Consider the following 17,746-nt stretch of genomic DNA (forward strand, 5'->3'; position numbering starts at 1 on the left):
TTTTCTGTATGTAATTATTTGTGGAAAAGAGCAGTTTTTCCTTGGAAAGATAGTTTAAACCTCAACAGAAGTAATGTCCAAGCCTTCCAACTCTAAAGTCATGCTGTACAGTTTATTACCCAGCTCTTCAACTTTTAATTAGTCAGAAAGGGAAAACTCCCAGTTTAAGGACTAATATTGCCAAACCAAAGCAGATGCTACTTCATGTTCTCACACAGGATTAGTGTGACACTTGGTATCACACCCTGTAACAGGATACTGTTATCAAAAGGAAACCCAAGAACTCAGATCTTTACAGTTGAAAATTCTGTGGAAATACATCTTAAGAAACAATTGGAATTTAAAAACTCTACAGTCAGCTTCTCCTGACCATTTCATTTAAAAGGCTAGACAGCACTTAAGATCTTTATATTGATTTAATCAGAACAAAACAATAAATTTTTACATTTCCAAAGTACTTACAGCAAAGTGATCAAGAAACTATGTATTCTTTAAAAGCCATGAGACAGGCTTTACAAGAAGCTCTAGTAGTAGTTGTGTCAATGTTTGTCAATAAGTTTTGTTCTATATTGACACCTGCTGACCATTTCTTCTGACTAGTCAGTTTTACTGTATCACAACTTTATGCATAGTTGGCCAAATATATATATTTATTAGCTGGCCAAATAAACCTAGGATTTCAGTCAGATCTCTTCTCTCTCCTTCAAGAATTTACAGAGTAGGTGTACGTATTTTATCTGTACGTATGTTATATATATGTGTGTGCATATATGTGCCTGTATTTGTATACACACACACACATTTACAAAACTCCAGTAAGTACTAGACTGCTCATGTCTGCTCAAAGAAGCTTTCACGAGTTTCTTCAGAGCACAGAAAGGTTTCTACCATTTCTGCCATTTTAGACATGTGCAAAGGAATCAAGTGTCTAGAGAGTTGTAAACAACTGTGGGAAAAGCCTCATGCATTGGAATAATACATGAGTATCCCCCTGTGACTACTGCCCAAGGAAAGAGGCCATGGGGTCATCAGGTCTCTGTCTTTTCATTCTGTAGGCCTCCATCTCCTCTTCTGTTGGCTCCCTGGCTTCATACTGGCTGTTGTATGGTCTCTTCCTCTCATCTAACTGCATGATTTCTTTGATGTGGAGAAGTCGAGCCTCTTCAGCATTTAGAGCCTGAAATGAGAGCAAAGGGAAACAAAAATTCTACAATGAAAGTTAAACAAAAAACCCCCAACAATGAAGGTTTGTCTTAGATTTCTGTACGATGGACAAGGAGCAAGCCAAGGGTGGGATAACCAATGCACACCAGCCTAGCCCACCCACAGCCTATTTCACTTAATGCTCAGTTTTTTAGTATTTAACATAAAATGATGGTAAAATGCTATTTAGTAAACAAGACACTATAATCTCTTTCCAAATGTCAAAACCAAGTAAGAAACTCACAGGATTTACATAAAATATAATTGTGATCTAGCAAGTACAAATGAATTGTTATTTTTTGTTATTATGTTTGAGGTTTTAATTTTTAAATGGTTTGTGCTATCTCATTCCTCCAACTAGTACTGTTGCTACTGGAAAAGAAGTTTGCATTTGTACCCTGCTTTAATTAAACATGGTTTTAATAGGTTTTCTCTCAGAGTAACCCAAGGCAGGCTGCTGTGCCCACAGGAACACATCACTGCTCAGCAGTGGATGGCTCGGGGCATGGATTTATTACATCAGTCGTGAGGCTGGGCCAAGCCTGGGATACAAAGTGCTAAGTTAAGATCTGACACTGCCTTTGATCTCTCCATCTCTCTTCAATACACAAATCACTGTGTTCTGCAATGTCTTTTATAGACCTACAGGTGTGTGCTGGTTTTGCCTAAACCCACCATAAAGTGTAATACATGCTTAGACATGAAATGTTCTAAGTCATCTAAATTAATTCTTTCTACATTAAATATTTATTGAAGGTTTGCCTGAGGAATAGGGAATGGACTTTAGAACATCTAATAGCATTTTAAATTTGATTTAGGTCAAAATTAGCATCAAATTACTCCATGGTATCACCAGGAACTACATTATAGGCTCCATAAAACTGATGCTGTAAAATATGTCATGTTCCTTTTTCCACAAAGCCACTGAAGATTATAGAGCACCTTTTTTAGTTTTTCTTGCTTCTTTTTCTCTTCACCCTCACTGTCAGAATTTGAGCTCTTCTTGTGCTTCTTCTTTTTCTTCTCTTTCAGTTTTTCTTGGTGGATCTGTAAGGTGGGAAACAAGTTACTGATAAGATTCAACTTGCCAACATTAATAATGCCCAAACCACTAAATCCAAACTTCTATTAATGCTATTTGAGAGCTTAATTTTCAATGGAGATATTAATGTACTAATAATGCAGTCTAGTAATTTCCAGACTTATTATGACTCTACAGAATTTTGTAGCTAAGATGTTGAAAAGTATCTGTCTTTCTGAGAAAGGGAAACATCCTACCTCCATCAGTGATTTGGGTTTTGTCATGTGCTCTTCCTCCTCAGGCTGCTCTTCCATTAAACTTGCCTCTGTATTCTATACAACAGACAAGAGCAAGGATACCCTGTTACTGACCACATCTGCAATGGGAAGGACAAAGAAAAAAATCCCACAAATCGCTAAACAGTTGACCTCTCCCAAAAAGCAAACCTGTTTAAACCTTAACTAAGGAATATGAATGTTTTTTAGCTCTTTCCACATGAACAGATAAGAGAATACTCACAGCAATTTCTTTCCCAGCTTCTCCTGTACAGTAGGAGTACTTGACAAAGGAGTGACAGCACTTGTAACCCCACTTGCCTTCTTTCCAGTATGAACCCCAAATGCACTGCAAGAGAACACACCACACAGTTACTCCTGTAAAAGGCAGGCTAAAATTTACTCCTGAGCTGATAAACTGGTAAGTAAATTATTCAAACAGTCCAAAAGGAAGCTAAGAGAAATTCTTTTGCTATTTTACATGAGCCTTACAGGTACACTATCAAAAAAGAGAACCACAACAGGACACGGTAGACTTATATTCCAAGTGGAAGGCGAACAGAATAACTTCCCCTTTAGTTTAAGATTGCCATGGCACCTCTTCAAATTCACATCACAACTGTGACTATCTGAAGTTTCTCCTTAGCAGAAAAGGGAAAGTGTCACATGAAACAGGAGAAATGTATTTGCTGTATTAATTATATTGTACTGCATCCTAATATACCTCCAATGTGATGGCATTTAATTTTTGAAAATTTTAACACAACCTAGGACTTACTGTATGATTGTTGATCTTCACATCCTCTTCATACTTAGAACAAGCAATAGCTTTCTCCTGTCCTTTGATGACCGTTCCATGCCTAGAATACTCCACATAATCTTCTGTTTGAGCTAACAGCAGCTCAGCTGGGGGGGCATCTAAATGTTCTTGTCCTCCATACTAAAATGCAAATAGAAATGACATTTAATAGCTTCGGAAAAAAGCCCAACTTTTATATAGTTATGCAAACATTTCAAAAACAGCACCTTTGGTACCTTGTTAAGAAGGCACAAAACTGGACAGAGACAGTTTAATCTTTACTGAAGAGTTAAGACAGAAATACATTAGCTCTTATGGCCACTGTGGTATCTTTTGGTGTTTAGTTTTGCAGGGGTTTTGGTGTGTGTGTGTCGTTTTTTGTTGTGGTTTTTTGTTTGTTTTTGTTTTGTTTTATGTTTGGAGAACAGTGATACTCCTCATTCAAAGCAGAAAAACTTCAGAAACCAAGACAAACAGCTCAGGTATAACCAGAGCAATACTTCCTGTCCCTCTCCAAACTTGACATAGCTAGAATCTAAATAGATTATTTAGTTCATTTTCATTTGTCCAAGAAACAAGTTGCAAAATATAAAATCAGTATTTATCTAGAAGACTGTACCCAAAATTTGAGTCAGAAAGAAATTCAGATTTCTTCAGTGGAGAAATTCTGACAGTTAAGGGAAGAGCTCCCAGTAACATAAATACCAGCAGACCTTCAAAGGTCCCTATACTAAATAATAAAATTCATCAATTCATGAGATTGTATGAGTGTGTATAAATATAAAAATATTTTAAGTCTAAGCTGCTGAGGACAGCTGATGCCCTCTCACATAGAATTAGTAATCTTACTTGTTCCCCAAGACCCACACTTCAAACTCAACAGAATTCCTATTAAATAAACCCAAACGCCTATTACCTTCTCTAGGATGCTTTCTTTCTGCTGTGCCTTGAAATCTTCTTTTTTCACTTTGAAAGATTTGTAAAGGAGCTCTAATTTTGTAGGGTCTGCTTGAAGATGAACTTCAGAGCCTTTGTCATAAGCCTCCCAGGCAAACACTGTGTACACAAAAGGTTCCACTCAATACTTACTCTAAAAGTGACATACACATTCAAATTACATTTTTTTAATTCTGAAGCAATTTGATAGAAGGCCTCAGTCTACAAAAATTTAATTATTTTGCAAGAAAACAACATCATTAAGCATTTTAAGTCCATTTCCTTCAAAAAACCCCAAACCCAAACCCCACTTACACTGTGTCTGTGCCATTGAAATGGTATCGCCTGTGTAGCGAACGAAGTTGTCACCTGCATAACCAACTCTGCAGAAAAGAACACAATTCTCAGCATTTGTAATGTGATTTCCTCTTAAATACAAACAGAAGTGCAACAGGCAAGTAAAAATTCTCTTGTGCACTAAGAGTTAAGAACAGAGGGAGACGAAGGTGCATTCAACTTGATAAACGAAACAAAAACCTGTGCTCCTTGTAAAGCCATGAAAGCATTAGGCAGGCACTCAAAAATCATGAGGTCTGTGTTCACAGGGACACATGACACAGACCTGAAGTCCTGTCTGAGATGCCAAGCACTAAAAGTTAAACTTGGACCTAGTTACACAATAAATATGCATAAACAGTCTGTGATATTCCAGCACAGTGATTCTCACTTCTGGATTTCTGACTCTTTAATCCAGGCACAGCATATTTGGCAGAGTTAAAGAAAGCTTGGGACAGCTTCACTGCTCTTGGTAAAGCTGAGACACTTGTGCACAGCCCTTGAAGAGATGCACAGTCAGTACATCAAACACACACTGATGATCAAATAATGCTAGCAATCCAATTCCCTACTCTTTCATCTTCCCAAAGCCACTCTGAAAAATTTACTGTCTGCAAAGCTATGGCAGAAACTTAGATTCAACAAAGGTCAAATTATGACTTGAGAGAGAAGCAAAAGCATCTCTATCTAAAAAAAGAATTGACTGGCATTAGCCTAACTGGGGGCAAGGAGAGGTGGAAAGACCATTATTTGCTATCATTCAGGTACTGCCATTCTGTTTTAGGCAGCAAGTGAATCCCGTTACTGTGCTCTGAATACATGTTTTACTCACAGCCTATCTGCTCTGTGACAACACAGGTCAAGTGTCTGACTTGGGGTTTAAGGGAGATAGCTAACTGTGCAGCCAAAACCAGCTTATGGCAGCTTTAATTAAACTATCTAGACAATGCCAAAACTTTCACACCTTTTCTATGCAGAATCCATTAATACAGGAGGAGATCTTACTCCTAATTCAAGTATTTTCTTATGTACCACATACACACAACACCATCTCCAGAACCAAGAAACAAGGGATAAAGCTTATGATATGGTTACTGAAATACTTTACATAAATACTATTACTGCTTACAGGCATCACCTCTAGATGCAGCAGTGTCCTAGCCCTTGTACAGATAATTACACTAAACTGTGGTCCACATATCCCTGAAGATTAAGGATCAGTCAGTATTACAAAAATACTACTTTTATATACTAAATCAAAATGTGTTCCTAAATAAAACAGTTTTTTTCAGGTTTACTTATATGTATATATGTAACTGACTAGAGATTCATTGGCTAAAGAACATACAGGTAAAAAAAATAAAACTATTATTATAATTTTTAAGAATTTTGTTGAATATACAAGCATGACCTCATTTTAACTTACTCATCTGGATTTTTGCCTGTGTTGGCATAAGGGTTCTCCCTCATTGCTCTTGTTTTGGGATCATAGTAAGCAGAGTTTGGATCTAGATTCCTCAAGTACTAGGGAAAAAAGAAACATAAAAGATACTTAATATTTACGATTTTAAAAGAACAGAGGTTGCTCCTGCATTGTCCAGTTTAGATGTTTTAAAAAGTTCTATCTATGCAAAAGGTTGACCTTGATGAAGTCATAACACGGAACAGAACTGAGAATAGACCTTAACTTCCAAACCCCATGACCCATAAACAAAACCACTGATAACTGAACATGTAATTTACTGAAATTAACTCCCAAGAATACAGAGGAACATCTATACAGAATTCTTTACTCACTTTAGCAATATCTTCCCGAATACGTAAATTTCGGACTGTGATCCGCCTTTTAGAGTCGAAGTTCTGCCCAGGCATATCAATGTCATCTGCGTATTTATCTTCATCTTCATCTTCACTGTTATGATCTCTTTCCTGAGGAAAAATTGAAAATTTCTAACTAAAGGGTCCCTCACTCTGGAGACATATACAAGAATCTGATTTTAGTAGTTTCCTTAAAATTCTGCAATCCCTGTAGTTACAAGGTGGCACAGTTTACCTGGGCTTAAGTGTGCTCTCAGGCTAATCTAACATTCAACATTTCAGCAGCTAAAGAATTTTCACCTCCTTCTATGGAAATAGTTATCAAAACATAACTATGATGATATTAAGAACAGTTATTTTGGTCAAAATATACCACAAGTAAAATCTCGCTATGTGCTTACATCTCTAAGGTTTGAGAACACATAGGAATTAAAACAAAAAGTCTCCTTATGAAATCCAGCAACCTCTGCCCAAAATAAGAGGTAGGCATGGACACAACACTCAAATCTTTGTGCTACCCTTGCTACACTGTCTTTCTTTGCCCATGGTGTGATGCAGTGGATAATCATCTTACTGTCTGTGAATTTGACTCCTCTTCTCCCCACGGGTGTCTTGGGGAGTTCTGCAGCAAACAAAGAGCACATCAGCAGAGAAGACAAGGTAGTGGAAAAAGGCAAGATGACAGGGATACAAAGGACAATCAAAGCAGAGCTTCATGCTGGATACAAAATACAATTTACCAGTGGCCCCAAATGCAGAAATACTGCTACACAACACTCCAGGGAAATGCTCTTAGCTGTCTCTGTGACAGACAATGTTGGAGAACTTTTCACTGTATGCCCAACAAAATTTCCAATTGTTTGCAAGAACAGCAAATTCTAAAACTGTTGCTGTTATTTAGAGCTTGTTATGCCTTTGAACACTGAGGATTTAGACTACAATATTTAATACCATGTAAATATAACCAAGTTTCAACTCTGAAAGCTTAAAAAATAATTAAGGAGACATGTATTCAAGAATTTCATCAGGATTTACAGGAATACTAAGCATGAAACAGAAAGCAGAATTTAAGTTTGACAAACACAGCCAGATTTTATTTTTTCAACCTGTTTAGTCTTTAACAGAAAAATACTTGCAGGAGTAAAGACGGGAACAGCGGTGAGCCCTGGAACACAGACCAGCAACTGGCCAGCAGTGACTATGCAAACCAGTCTAAGTCCCCTGCCTCAGAGACAGCTCTTTACTTTCAAACACACTTTTCTTCTTACAGTTCCATTTTATAAGCAGAAAGTATACAGAAGCCAACGGTGTTTGCTTCATAAAACAGGCATGAAAAGAGGATGAATCTCTTCTGTTGGGGAGGGTCAAAGCTCTGTAGTTTGGGCTGGATGGCAGATCAAGCTCGCTGTGCCATCTAGTGACAAGCCATGAGGAGACAGCACAGCCTTTGCAAAGAGGCTTTAAAAAACTTACTTCTGACCAGCAGCAGTCTCTATTTTTTCCCCTTTTTGTAAGTCACTGCACACTGGCTTTATCTTAAATCAATTTGCTTCTTCTTAAGAAAACTTTCCTTTTCCAATTAATTTTAAACATTACTAAGTCAATGCACAAGTCATCACCTCACTAGTCAGACTGTGTACCAATCTTTAAATATGAGAAAAGCATTTCAGTATATGAAAAAATTACTACATGGAAAACAAGCTCCTCTGGCCTAAAACACCATGTCATTAATTTCAGCAACAATAACAATCACACAGAATTTCTGCCCATAAGGGGAACACAAAGCAATTCTCATCTGAAAGAAGATGCTTCAAGTTTTTGAGTGAGACACATAAGATGCTGGTTCTAGGAAAACCTTTAAATTACTGAAGGTAATAAAACCCAATAGCAGACCCTGTATAGAGAGTAAAACAGTTAGAAAACAGAAATAATCTGTTTTATATTTATTCAGCCTAAGCAAAAACAGATTAAATAAGTTTACTTACCACTTGCTCCAGCTTCCCTGATGCCAACTCCTCCTGAAGCTTCTGGGCTTTCAGTGTACGCTTGGCCTGTGCAGTACATGCATTTGTTTAAGTATTTCTTTTTAGCACCAGATCTAATATCAACAGAGCACATTACAAGTGACCCTCCTCCCAGCCCAGCCACACCAAACACTAACTCTCTCCCCAGTAAATCACAACACCACATACCAAATCAACCTTGGAATATTCCTCAACAATTTTCATGTGCTCCTCTGGGTTATAACCATTCCACCGGTCTCGCTTCCCATCGTAATCAAACATCAGCTGAGGCTGCACATGTTCATCTGGGGCAATATTCATGCCTGTGTATTTTGCTCCAACTTTCCTGGGTCTCTGAAAGGAAAAAAAAAAGATAGATCAGTCCATGAGATTGCTCACTTGCATATCACTTAAAAAATATTATCAATCGAGCTCCTCTAAAACAAGTTAAATTCAGCACTGTAAGCCTGTGGATTGTAAATAAATTCAAGTAGTTCTGCATTTAGTAGTAAACAATACTTTTTATGTAGTACAACTGACTTCATACTCCCTATATTCTTGTTCATATTTTCTACAATTAAGAAAGCAATTAAAACAGTTTCTGGGGGCAGCGTCTACCTGAGACGAAGCAGAAAGACAGACACAACAGCACTTGAGCTAATGTAATTAACAAGAAAATAACATTTTCACCTATTATGTCAGATCTTATTACAAACAGAATTGATGGATGACACACTGAATTGCAACACTTTCCCCCTTTTCCTACATAATAATTCCTTTAGAAATTTCTAGGCCATTTCTCACTTGTAACATTTTTCAAAATAGGTTTTCCAAACCCAGTATTTCATCTATAGCCAGCTATTTTTCACAAAGATTAAAATTCCCATGACATTCAAAGTCATTAAAACATGGACAAAAGTGAAATTTACCTCCATGCAGTCTTTCTTTTTGTGTGTCAGTGCCCCGCAGTTCTCACAGGCTCCTTTGCGGTACCTTGTGGCCACAGCGTGCTGAGAGGAAACACAATGGGCAGCATTTTGGGGACACTCTGGCACATCCACAGAAGTGCTCCAAATAACAAGTTCATATTTTCAACATCACTCAAGTATGTGTGCCCTTCCCAAAGGCCAAACACGTGTTTTGACTGTCTCCAGACACTGAGATTTGCCTACTGAATAAAAAATCCTGCCCCCCTCAAAACCACATAACCAGAAATATCCTCAGGTAATCAACCCAAATTCTTGTTTCATGAGAAAAACATTCTGCATACCTCCTGAACTCCTCGTTTGTACCAGTCTCCAGAGGAGTTATACTGTTTCTGTTTCTCTGGCTGAGGTCTCTGATGCTTTAGTGTAGGTCTTTTAGAAGGATCTATGTACCATGGTACTGAAGAGATGTACTGAGGAATATGAGGGTTGATATCTCTGTAAAAGATGTTGTGCGATGAATACATGGCACAGGGGGAAAACCCAAAGCAACTTAGTCTAACAAACAACCTTCACATTAAAGTTCAAGTGATGGCTTTAGGAGTGATAATAAATAAGGAGGTTGGTACAATGCACTGCAAAATAAATTCTCAGTTTGATAAACACAGACTTTGAGATTTTTGTTGCCACCTAGTTCACCTAAACTCCTCACTCCAAATCAAATGGCTTATTCTGTTGTAAAGTTACTGAACAAAAAAAGTAACAACATTTCTCAGAATCAACAAGCCCAGTAAAAGCAAGAGAAAGAGGCAACAGATGAGGTACACAGTAAAAGACCCCCTGTATTATGTTTTTCTCACTTTTAAAATACCACATGTTACTAGTTTCATGGATTGGACTTTTTAGCAGAACTGTCAGTAGCCGACAGAAGATAAACATTGAACCAACACGTTTTTAGAAAATATCTGATGACTGGAATATTAAAAGACAAAATTCAACTATTTACTTCTACACTAACTCACACTAAAATCATGTGTTACCCTCACGATTGCTCTATAACCACAACAGGAAAAGATATTTTTCTTCAACAGCTTTAGAATAACCACAACTTTAGTAACACGTACTTTCCTTCCTCATCCACTTCAGCAGGTGCATTTCCTAGTTTTCTCTGCTCTTCTAATTCTTTCTTTTTCCTCCAATCTTCCCTTGTCATCTTCTTTGGTTCCTCCAGGCTCACATCATTTGCCCCTCCTGCAGGAGGAGCGTTCGATACCGCACCTGAGGCCATTTGGGCGTTTTTCCTTAGCAGAAAAAAACCTGGAAGATAAAATAAATGCCTTACAGATCAATATGCTCTGACATCACAGCTCTTCCACGTGATTTTATGTCATTGGGGGAAATGAACTAACTCCCTACTATGCTGTTGAGGGTTAGGTGTCCTTTCTTTTTTTTTTTTTTGTTTTGTGTTCTGGCCTGCCCGTGGAATTTTTACCCATTATGTGCTGGGACAACCTAACTACCGGTACTCAGGGTACTGGTACTTGCTCGACAAAGGACAAAGAGTGGCCGGGCCCAGCGGGGGGAAGGGGGCAGAAAAAGAGGGTGGGGACAGTTTTTGGCTGGCTTTTCTTCAGTTTTGGTTTCGGGGAAGGACGTTCGTTTGCTGGGTCACGGAGCTGCAGCGGTGGAGAGAAGGGAATTTCGCCATCACCCAGACGGAGCTGCTGCTTCTTCTCCTTCTCCCCTCTCCACTGATGGGCCTCGCACCCCCTGTCCTGCCGGGACGTGTGGCAGTGCCAGGCACCGCCACAGAGCTGCTGATCCACCTCAGGCACCAGCCCAGGATCTCAGCTCATCCCTGCTGATCCACCTCAGGCACCAGCCCAGGATCTCAGCTCATCCCTGCTGTTCCAGCTGAGTGTTCCTCAGAGCCCTGCAGGAGCACCGGCACTGACTGCCCGAGGGGTTTGTGAGGCAGAGCCTCTCCTCCATCCCTTCCCATCTCACCCAGAGGCTGTCACGGGCTTCCTGGCTCTGTTTTGTTGTTAATGCTGGAGTTATTGTTGTTTGTTTGCCTGGTTATACTAGTAAAGAACTGTTATTCCTATCTCCAGATCTCTGCCTAAAGGCCCCTTGATTTCAAAATTATAATAATTCGGAGGGAGGGGGTCTTTCATCCCAAGGGAGGCTCCTGCTCTCCCTAGCAGACACCTGTCTTCTAGAACCAAGACATATGCGTTATATATATATATATATATATAATACATAATTATACATATATACATGCATTATATAATATACCTCTGTCCTGAAAAATAAGCTCCACTGCCAAAAACCAAAAATTACCTTATTGTCAAACTAAGACCTGTCTGCGCGTACCCCGGAAGAAACACGAGATTACGAGCGTGGGGAAGCGGCGCCAGGCCCGGGCGCAGCTCCGGCCGGGGGACGCCAGCAATGACCCAGAGCCTAAAGCAGCCGCCCTCTCGGGTGCCGAGTCTCGGATGCCGAATCCCGATCGCGGTCCCGAATCCTGCCCCGTTCCCCGTTCCCCCAGCCCTGCTTACCTGAGAGGCCGCAGCGCTGACCCACAATGCCCCGCGGCCACGCTCACTTCCGGGGCGGAGCCACCTCCCCGGGGCGGAGCCGCCTCCCCGTGCCCAGCCCGGCCCGGAGCCCGCGTGCGGCGGCGCGCGAGCGGAGCGGTCAGCCAATCGGCTGCCGCGAAGGGGGAGCTATCAGCCAATCGGCTGCCGCGCGAGCGGAGCTGTCAGCCAATCGGCTGCCGCGCGAGGGGAGCCGTCAGCCAATCGATTGCCGCGCGTCAGTCGAAGCAACCTATGGGCGGCTCCGGGGCGGTTTAAAAGGTGGCGCCGTTGGCTCTGGGTGCGCTCTGCTGTGTTTTACAGTGCTTTGGGCTCGGCTGCTCCAGCCTTTCCTGGGTTATTGATCTCTGAGGTGAGCTGAGGGTTCGGGGTAGGGTCTGCGAATCTTGCTTTGTGCTTTAAGCTGTATAAAAGAAAAGGAGTTTCTGCTGGAGGAAGGCAGTAAAGCTGGGAAGGGGTTTGGAACGCAGGTCTGGTTGGGTGGGTTTGGGGGTTGCTGGAGAAGAGGAGGTTTGGGAGAGGCCTGATCGCTCGCTCCAGTGAAAGGAGGTTGCAGCCAGGTGATAGATCGGTGTTTTCTGTCAGGCAACAAGCATCAGGATACAAAGAAATGGCATCAAGCTGTGCTGGGGTGGGGATTTAAATTGGCTATTAGGAACAGTTTCTGACAGAAGGGGTGGTTAGACATTAGAACGGGTTGTCCAGGGAGGTGGTGGAGTCACTGTTCCTGGAGGTGTTTAAGGAAAAACTGAATGTGGCACTTAGTGCTAGGGTGTGGTTGGCATGGGAGTGTTTAAGTCTGACTCGATTATTTAGAGAACTTTTCTAGCCTCCCTAGCTGTGATTCTGAGTTTTCCTGCAGAGCTCTTTAATGAGCTGTTGTTGTGTCATGGCAGTGCTGAGTACAATGCAGGAGCACTAATAGTGCCCTCAAACCTGAGGGTCTTTAGCTGAGCTCCTGTATAATGGTGGGAAGTAGGGGTTTGTTCCCTTTGAGAGACCTCTATGTTTTAATGGAGCTTGCTTAAAAAGTGTGTTGTGATGAGATAAATGACAAAAAGTGTTCTCCCTTTTTCCTCTATGGACTCTACAAGGTGGTCTCATCAATCTGAAGATGGCAACTCTGATCTTTGTTGATCAGGAGAATGGTGAACTTGGTGCTCCTAAGAGTCAGCTGAAGCTCTCTTCAGGATCTTGTGCGTATTTGCTGCCCTGAGCCAGTAAGGGATCAAGTGAAGGGCATAAATCACATTTTGTTATTCACTGCTTTTAATGGTAATAGTTTTCTATTCATAAATCCACTTACCCAACCAAGTCTTTCAAGCTCATCAGTTAGTATAAAATTGAAAATAACCCTGTGCTTTTGTTGTAAGTGTGGATTATGAGTTATAGATGGTTATTTCCATGACAGCTAGTTTTCCAGTATGTGCAATTATCCAAGCTTTAGGGTTGATGTTTCCTTTTTTCTTCCCTCATTCCAGCAAAAGTCTTAGCTGAAAGAACACAAGTTAACACTCCACTTCCTAAAAAAGCTATCAGTACTTCTCCAGTCACATCTCATTCTGTCAGAAAGGCTCTTGGAAATGTAAATAAAACTGAACGAGTCATGAGCAAGATGGATAGGATAAAACAGAAAAATCAGCCTTGCACTGTGAACAAAGTAAGTACAACACACTTATGCTGGGGAGGAGGGGAAATCCATCATTTACCTGCTGTTGTGCTTAACTGTGACATAATTAAGCCCCACACAGGTGCTCCCTCACTCCCTCCTTGGTGGAATGGGGGAGAGAAGTGGAAGGGTGAATGAGAAAGAAAAACAAAACCAGTTCCTTGCCACCAGTTGACTAATGCCTTGCTAGTCCCAGAGCAGTGATAGCCCTGCTTTCCCACTAATTTTCTGTGCTGAGATGTCACATATGTCCCTCTGGGCAGCTGGGATCAGCTGTCCTGGCTGTGCACCCCCAGCCTCCTCGCTGGTGGGGTTGTGAGAAGCTGAGAAGGACTGGACTGTGTAAATACTGCTTGGCAATAGCTGAAAGAGCTGTGTGTATCAATGCTGTTTTCATTATGTATCCAAAACATGGGTTCATAAGACTTGCTAGGAAGAAAAATTACTCTATCCTACTTAAAAGCAGGGCACCTATATAGCCGGTTCTAGAGAAAATAGTCTGAGTTAATGTCATATCCATATCTAGCGAGAGTTACCTGTCCTAGTGCAGTCATCTCTTGCCACCACATATTGTACTGCACTACATAAACTCAGCTGAAACACTTGCCCATCTTCATCTCATTTGTGTGTTGAAGGCATTAGAATTTAGACCTGACTATAAGGGTATGACAGGTATGCTTGTCTGTAGACCTGAACAGCACAGGAAAGCTACTACAAATATTCTTCAGCAGCTCAATTAATGTTACTTCCTCTTTTTATGACTAACAAAAAGACTGGATTAGAAAGCTGCCGTACAGTGGCTGAAGAAGATTGGCCAGAAATAGAAAATATGTTTCCTTTGGATCCTCAAGGTAAGAACTATTGATATAATTATTAAAATTAACAATAAGGCTTTCATGTGTGGTGGCATTGTTCTAAGAATTTGTCCAAGCTGCTGTGGCACACAAGCCAGCATTACATTTCTCCTGAGTCTTTTTTGAAACATAAGGGTGCTTGCTGCTTCTGAAATACTAAAACAGGAATGATATGGTATTGTAATGGCTGTGCCTCAGATGTGTTTTTCTGAGTCTCTTGTTGTGGTGACAGGAAACAAGTTCCAAATAACCATGTATTAGCTTCTTAGTTCATTAAATAGTGACCAGTTGACAAATATTCAAAGGAATACAGAAGAGCATGTGCCAAGATGATTTGTAACCGAAGAGATTCCTACTGCTGTAGGATATAAGAGTTGAAGATGAAACTTCTAAAGCTGTTTTTAGGCCAGCTCATTTTAGATATTCTATCTCAGTCCTTCAAAGTGTGTCCTTAAAGCTTTCCTCTTCATGTGGATGTGTGTGAAAACTACTGTGCCAAAGATGGTGGTGTTGATGAAACATATATGCTTTGCTTGCTGAAGTTACTAACTGCTTTACATTATCAGCAGTTCTATTAGGCAGTCTAGGATTGGTGTATGAGATTTCATGGACAACTAAAATGTGTAACTGCAAATAAATACCCTGTAAGAGGAGACTGTTATGTTGTTTTAGAACATTTCATTTAGTCTCTTTTCATTTAGAAGAGTTTCAGCAGCTTCCTAGGCTACTGCACACTTACAGTCTTTCTTAAACAGACTTTGAGAGTTTTGATCTTCCTGAAGAACACAAACTAAGCAATATCAACCTGTGTGGTGTTCCCCTCATGGTATTTGAAAGGACATATGACAAATGCGTGAACATGGTTCCTTCACCTGTGAAAATTGAAGAGATTTCATGGGAATCCAGTAAGTGGAAACTTTGATTTTCAGTACACACAATGCTTATCAGTGGTTAGAGCAAAAAGCCAGTTGGCTACAGCAGTGAATTGCTGTTGCTGTCTAAATTGCCAGAGCAGTGCACCAGTATCAAACAGCTTCTGCTGTGCAGTTAAGCTCAATGTACCTGGCCAACACTGCCAGTTCAGGCGCAATTGTCTGAGTGGTGTTGCTGACTTGTGACTTGCTGCAACCAAGCACCACATAAATGCTTATTTGCTCCCCTGCTGTGGGATGGGGAAGAAATCAGAAGAGAAAATATGAAAAACTCATGCTTTAGGATGAAAGCAGTTTTGATAACTAAAGCAAAAGCAATGCATTTAAGAAAAGTAAGACAAGGAATTCATTTAGTTCCCATCAGCAGGTAGGTGTTTTCAGCATCCTCACAACAGCAGGGCTCCATCACATGCAATGGTGGCTTGTGAAGACAAGTGTCAACTCCAAATGTCCCTCCTTTCTTCTCTCCCCAGCTTTATCTGCTGAGCATGACACCATATGGTCTGGGATATCCCCTGGGCCCCTTGGGATCAGCTCTTCTGGCTGTGCTCCCTTCCAGATGTTTGAGCACTCCCAGCCTCCTCTTTGCTGATGGGGTGAGGAGCAGAAAAGGCCTTGAACTCTATTGCTGAGCAGTGCTCACACAACTAAACCATCCCTGAACTATCAACACTGCTTCCAGCACAAATCCAAAACACAGCCCATACCAGCAACTGTGAGGAAAATTAACTCTACCCAGTGAAAAGTAGTACACTGAGCAATCTTTTGTGATGCATTGCAAACTGATCAGTTAGGTGGCATTGGCTTATACAATGAAGCAATATTTCCCTTGCTTATTCAAGAGGGTTATGCTGAGCTGCTGGGAGCTAGCTTCTGTTAGTGTGCATTGAGTTTGAGAAATTGATTTGATTTATTTCTAACTTCCAGACTTGCTACAATCAACTGCTGACTTCCTTGCTACCCTGGATGAAATCATTCACATGCCAGCTCCAAATTATGATGTTTAATGTGTGTTCTGAAGTTTCTTTAGAGGTTGAATTTCATATAGCTCTGTATTTCAATAAAGGCTAGTTTAACCTATAGACTATTGTATTTGTCCTTTCTCAGTGAGCCCAAGATGTAGGTAGTAAAACAGAGCTTTGAGGAGGAGGTTATCTGACCATCTTTTATTTTCCTCATCTCATTTACCTTTCAACTCCTCTGACTGAGATTAAAGGGAAATGCACATTCCTGAGACCTTCTAGGACAAAGCTGTGATGAGACTCCAGCTGTGGATGGAACTTCTTGCTCTTGGTGACTCTAAGAGTTCCCAGTCACAAGGCACTCACTGTCTTCTCTTTGGAAAATGTATGAAGCTCGTTAGAAAAATTGTACTGTGCTGCCTGGTGCTACTTTGCATCACTTTCTTTTCACTTGAGCTGGCTGAGAAGGCAGCAGTGGAATATTTTTACCTGTTGAAATGCTGCATTCATCTCAGGGAGCGCTGCTTGTCTCAAGGGCAGGGTGCAGGCAAACCGAGGACTTGTCCCAAGGAAGGAAGCATTGAAAGGAGATGGGGGCCAGGATGCAGTTGTGGGAGCCAATCTCTGGGTGCACTGTGGTTTGTGTGGGGTTTGACTCTGTTGCACTGGCTCTCAGACTCTTGTTTTCACAGATGTTAAACCCAGTCACAGGAAAATAAGAGAATGACAAACCTGAGTAGAAAACCCTGCCAGGGTTTTAAGGCACTGGGACAAGCAATCTGGCTGTCATGAGGGACACAGAGCAAACTGCAGGAGCTTTGGACTTTTCTGGCAACACCCCAGACCTCTATGCAGCTGTGGAGTAAAAATCTTCTTTTAGGATAAGAAATATGTGCGTGTACATGCACTCATGTATATAAACAGACTCTAGGGGGAAGGTTAATGCCTCTGTATGAATCTCTTCAGGCATTTCCCACTGGGAACATTTCCCAGTTTAGACAAACATGTCATGAAGGGTGCTGCAGCTCTCCTGTCTTGGCATGTTCCTCCCTCTTTTGTGAGCTGTGTCCATGAGCAGAGCTTTGGCTTCTGAAGGCTGCACAGGTCATCAGGAGTACACAGAAGAGCTGTTTCCACCATCCCCTCTCCTCTTTGCTACCCAGAGCATGCCTGACAGCTCTTTGATGCTTGTATAAGAGGTAGGAGCACGGTGTCCTAATTTATATGCCTGTCACAGTGGGTGGTGAAATGGCTAATCAAATCCCACTGGCTTGTGGTATGACCATAGCCTTTGTAAATGTGCAAATTGCTCTGTGAAAGGTGCATGTTATAAAGTATTTCCTCAGTTTCTCTGTTATCCCAAGCTCTCTTCAGTGTATTGGGTATTAAAGCAAAGAGACAGAAAT

The 17,746-nt window shown here is 41.0% G+C and overlaps 2 protein-coding genes across 4 annotated transcripts; one reads left to right on the forward strand and one right to left on the reverse strand.

The window, feature by feature from the left end:
• SLU7 (SLU7 homolog, splicing factor) lies at positions 1 to 11,908 on the reverse strand. 2 transcript variants are annotated; one of them, XM_058848797.1, is made up of 16 exons: positions 11,885 to 11,908; positions 10,442 to 10,634; positions 9,662 to 9,815; positions 9,321 to 9,401; positions 8,581 to 8,745; positions 8,374 to 8,439; positions 6,963 to 7,010; positions 6,368 to 6,499; positions 5,997 to 6,094; positions 4,550 to 4,617; positions 4,215 to 4,354; positions 3,278 to 3,439; positions 2,744 to 2,848; positions 2,482 to 2,556; positions 2,146 to 2,250; positions 1 to 1,177 (listed from the first exon to the last, which is right to left on the reverse strand). In XM_058848797.1, exons 2-16 carry the CDS (start codon positions 10,603 to 10,605, stop codon positions 998 to 1,000), a joined length of 1,743 nt encoding a protein of 580 aa, XP_058704780.1. In that variant the 5' UTR covers positions 10,606 to 10,634; positions 11,885 to 11,908; the 3' UTR covers positions 1 to 997. The 2 variants fall into 2 exon arrangements, with proteins under 2 accessions (XP_058704780.1, XP_058704781.1); XM_058848798.1 differs by lacking the exon at positions 6,963 to 7,010 and having other exon boundaries at positions 11,885 to 11,907.
• Positions 11,909 to 12,056: 148 nt separating this feature from the next.
• PTTG1 (PTTG1 regulator of sister chromatid separation, securin) lies at positions 12,057 to 16,458 on the forward strand. 2 transcript variants are annotated; one of them, XM_058848762.1, is made up of 6 exons: positions 12,057 to 12,275; positions 13,018 to 13,119; positions 13,405 to 13,583; positions 14,365 to 14,443; positions 15,202 to 15,351; positions 15,852 to 16,297. In XM_058848762.1, exons 2-6 carry the CDS (start codon positions 13,038 to 13,040, stop codon positions 15,968 to 15,970), a joined length of 609 nt encoding a protein of 202 aa, XP_058704745.1. In that variant the 5' UTR covers positions 12,057 to 12,275; positions 13,018 to 13,037; the 3' UTR covers positions 15,971 to 16,297. The 2 variants fall into 2 exon arrangements, with proteins under 2 accessions (XP_058704745.1, XP_058704746.1); XM_058848763.1 differs by lacking the exon at positions 15,852 to 16,297 and adding an exon at positions 16,306 to 16,458 and having other exon boundaries at positions 12,069 to 12,275.
• The last annotated feature ends 1,288 nt before the right edge of the window (positions 16,459 to 17,746 follow it).

This window comes from Poecile atricapillus, chromosome 13 (genome assembly GCF_030490865.1).
Source record: "Poecile atricapillus isolate bPoeAtr1 chromosome 13, bPoeAtr1.hap1, whole genome shotgun sequence".
Classification (NCBI taxonomy): domain Eukaryota; kingdom Metazoa; phylum Chordata; class Aves; order Passeriformes; family Paridae; genus Poecile; species Poecile atricapillus.

What these genes read in the sequence shown, in the direction of transcription:
- SLU7 (XM_058848797.1), bottom strand. Translation starts at nt 10,605, where the DNA reads ATGGCCTCAGGTGCGGTATCGAACGCTCCTCCTGCAGGAGGGGCAAAT. An exon ending in AGGAGTCAAATTCACAGACA is followed by an intron (nt 6,500 to 6,962) that starts GTAAGATGATTA and finishes ATTTTTCCTCAG; the next exon opens with GAAAGAGATCATAACAGTGA. An exon ending in TTCAATGGCACAGACACAGT is followed by an intron (nt 4,355 to 4,549) that starts GTAAGTGGGGTT and finishes TTGTGTACACAG; the next exon opens with TGTTTGCCTGGGAGGCTTAT.
- PTTG1 (XM_058848762.1), top strand. Translation starts at nt 13,038, where the DNA reads ATGGCAACTCTGATCTTTGTTGATCAGGAGAATGGTGAACTTGGTGCT. An exon ending in GAAGCTCTCTTCAGGATCTT is followed by an intron (nt 13,120 to 13,404) that starts GTGCGTATTTGC and finishes CCCTCATTCCAG; the next exon opens with CAAAAGTCTTAGCTGAAAGA. An exon ending in AGAGATTTCATGGGAATCCA is followed by an intron (nt 15,352 to 15,851) that starts GTAAGTGGAAAC and finishes TTCTCTCCCCAG; the next exon opens with CTTTATCTGCTGAGCATGAC.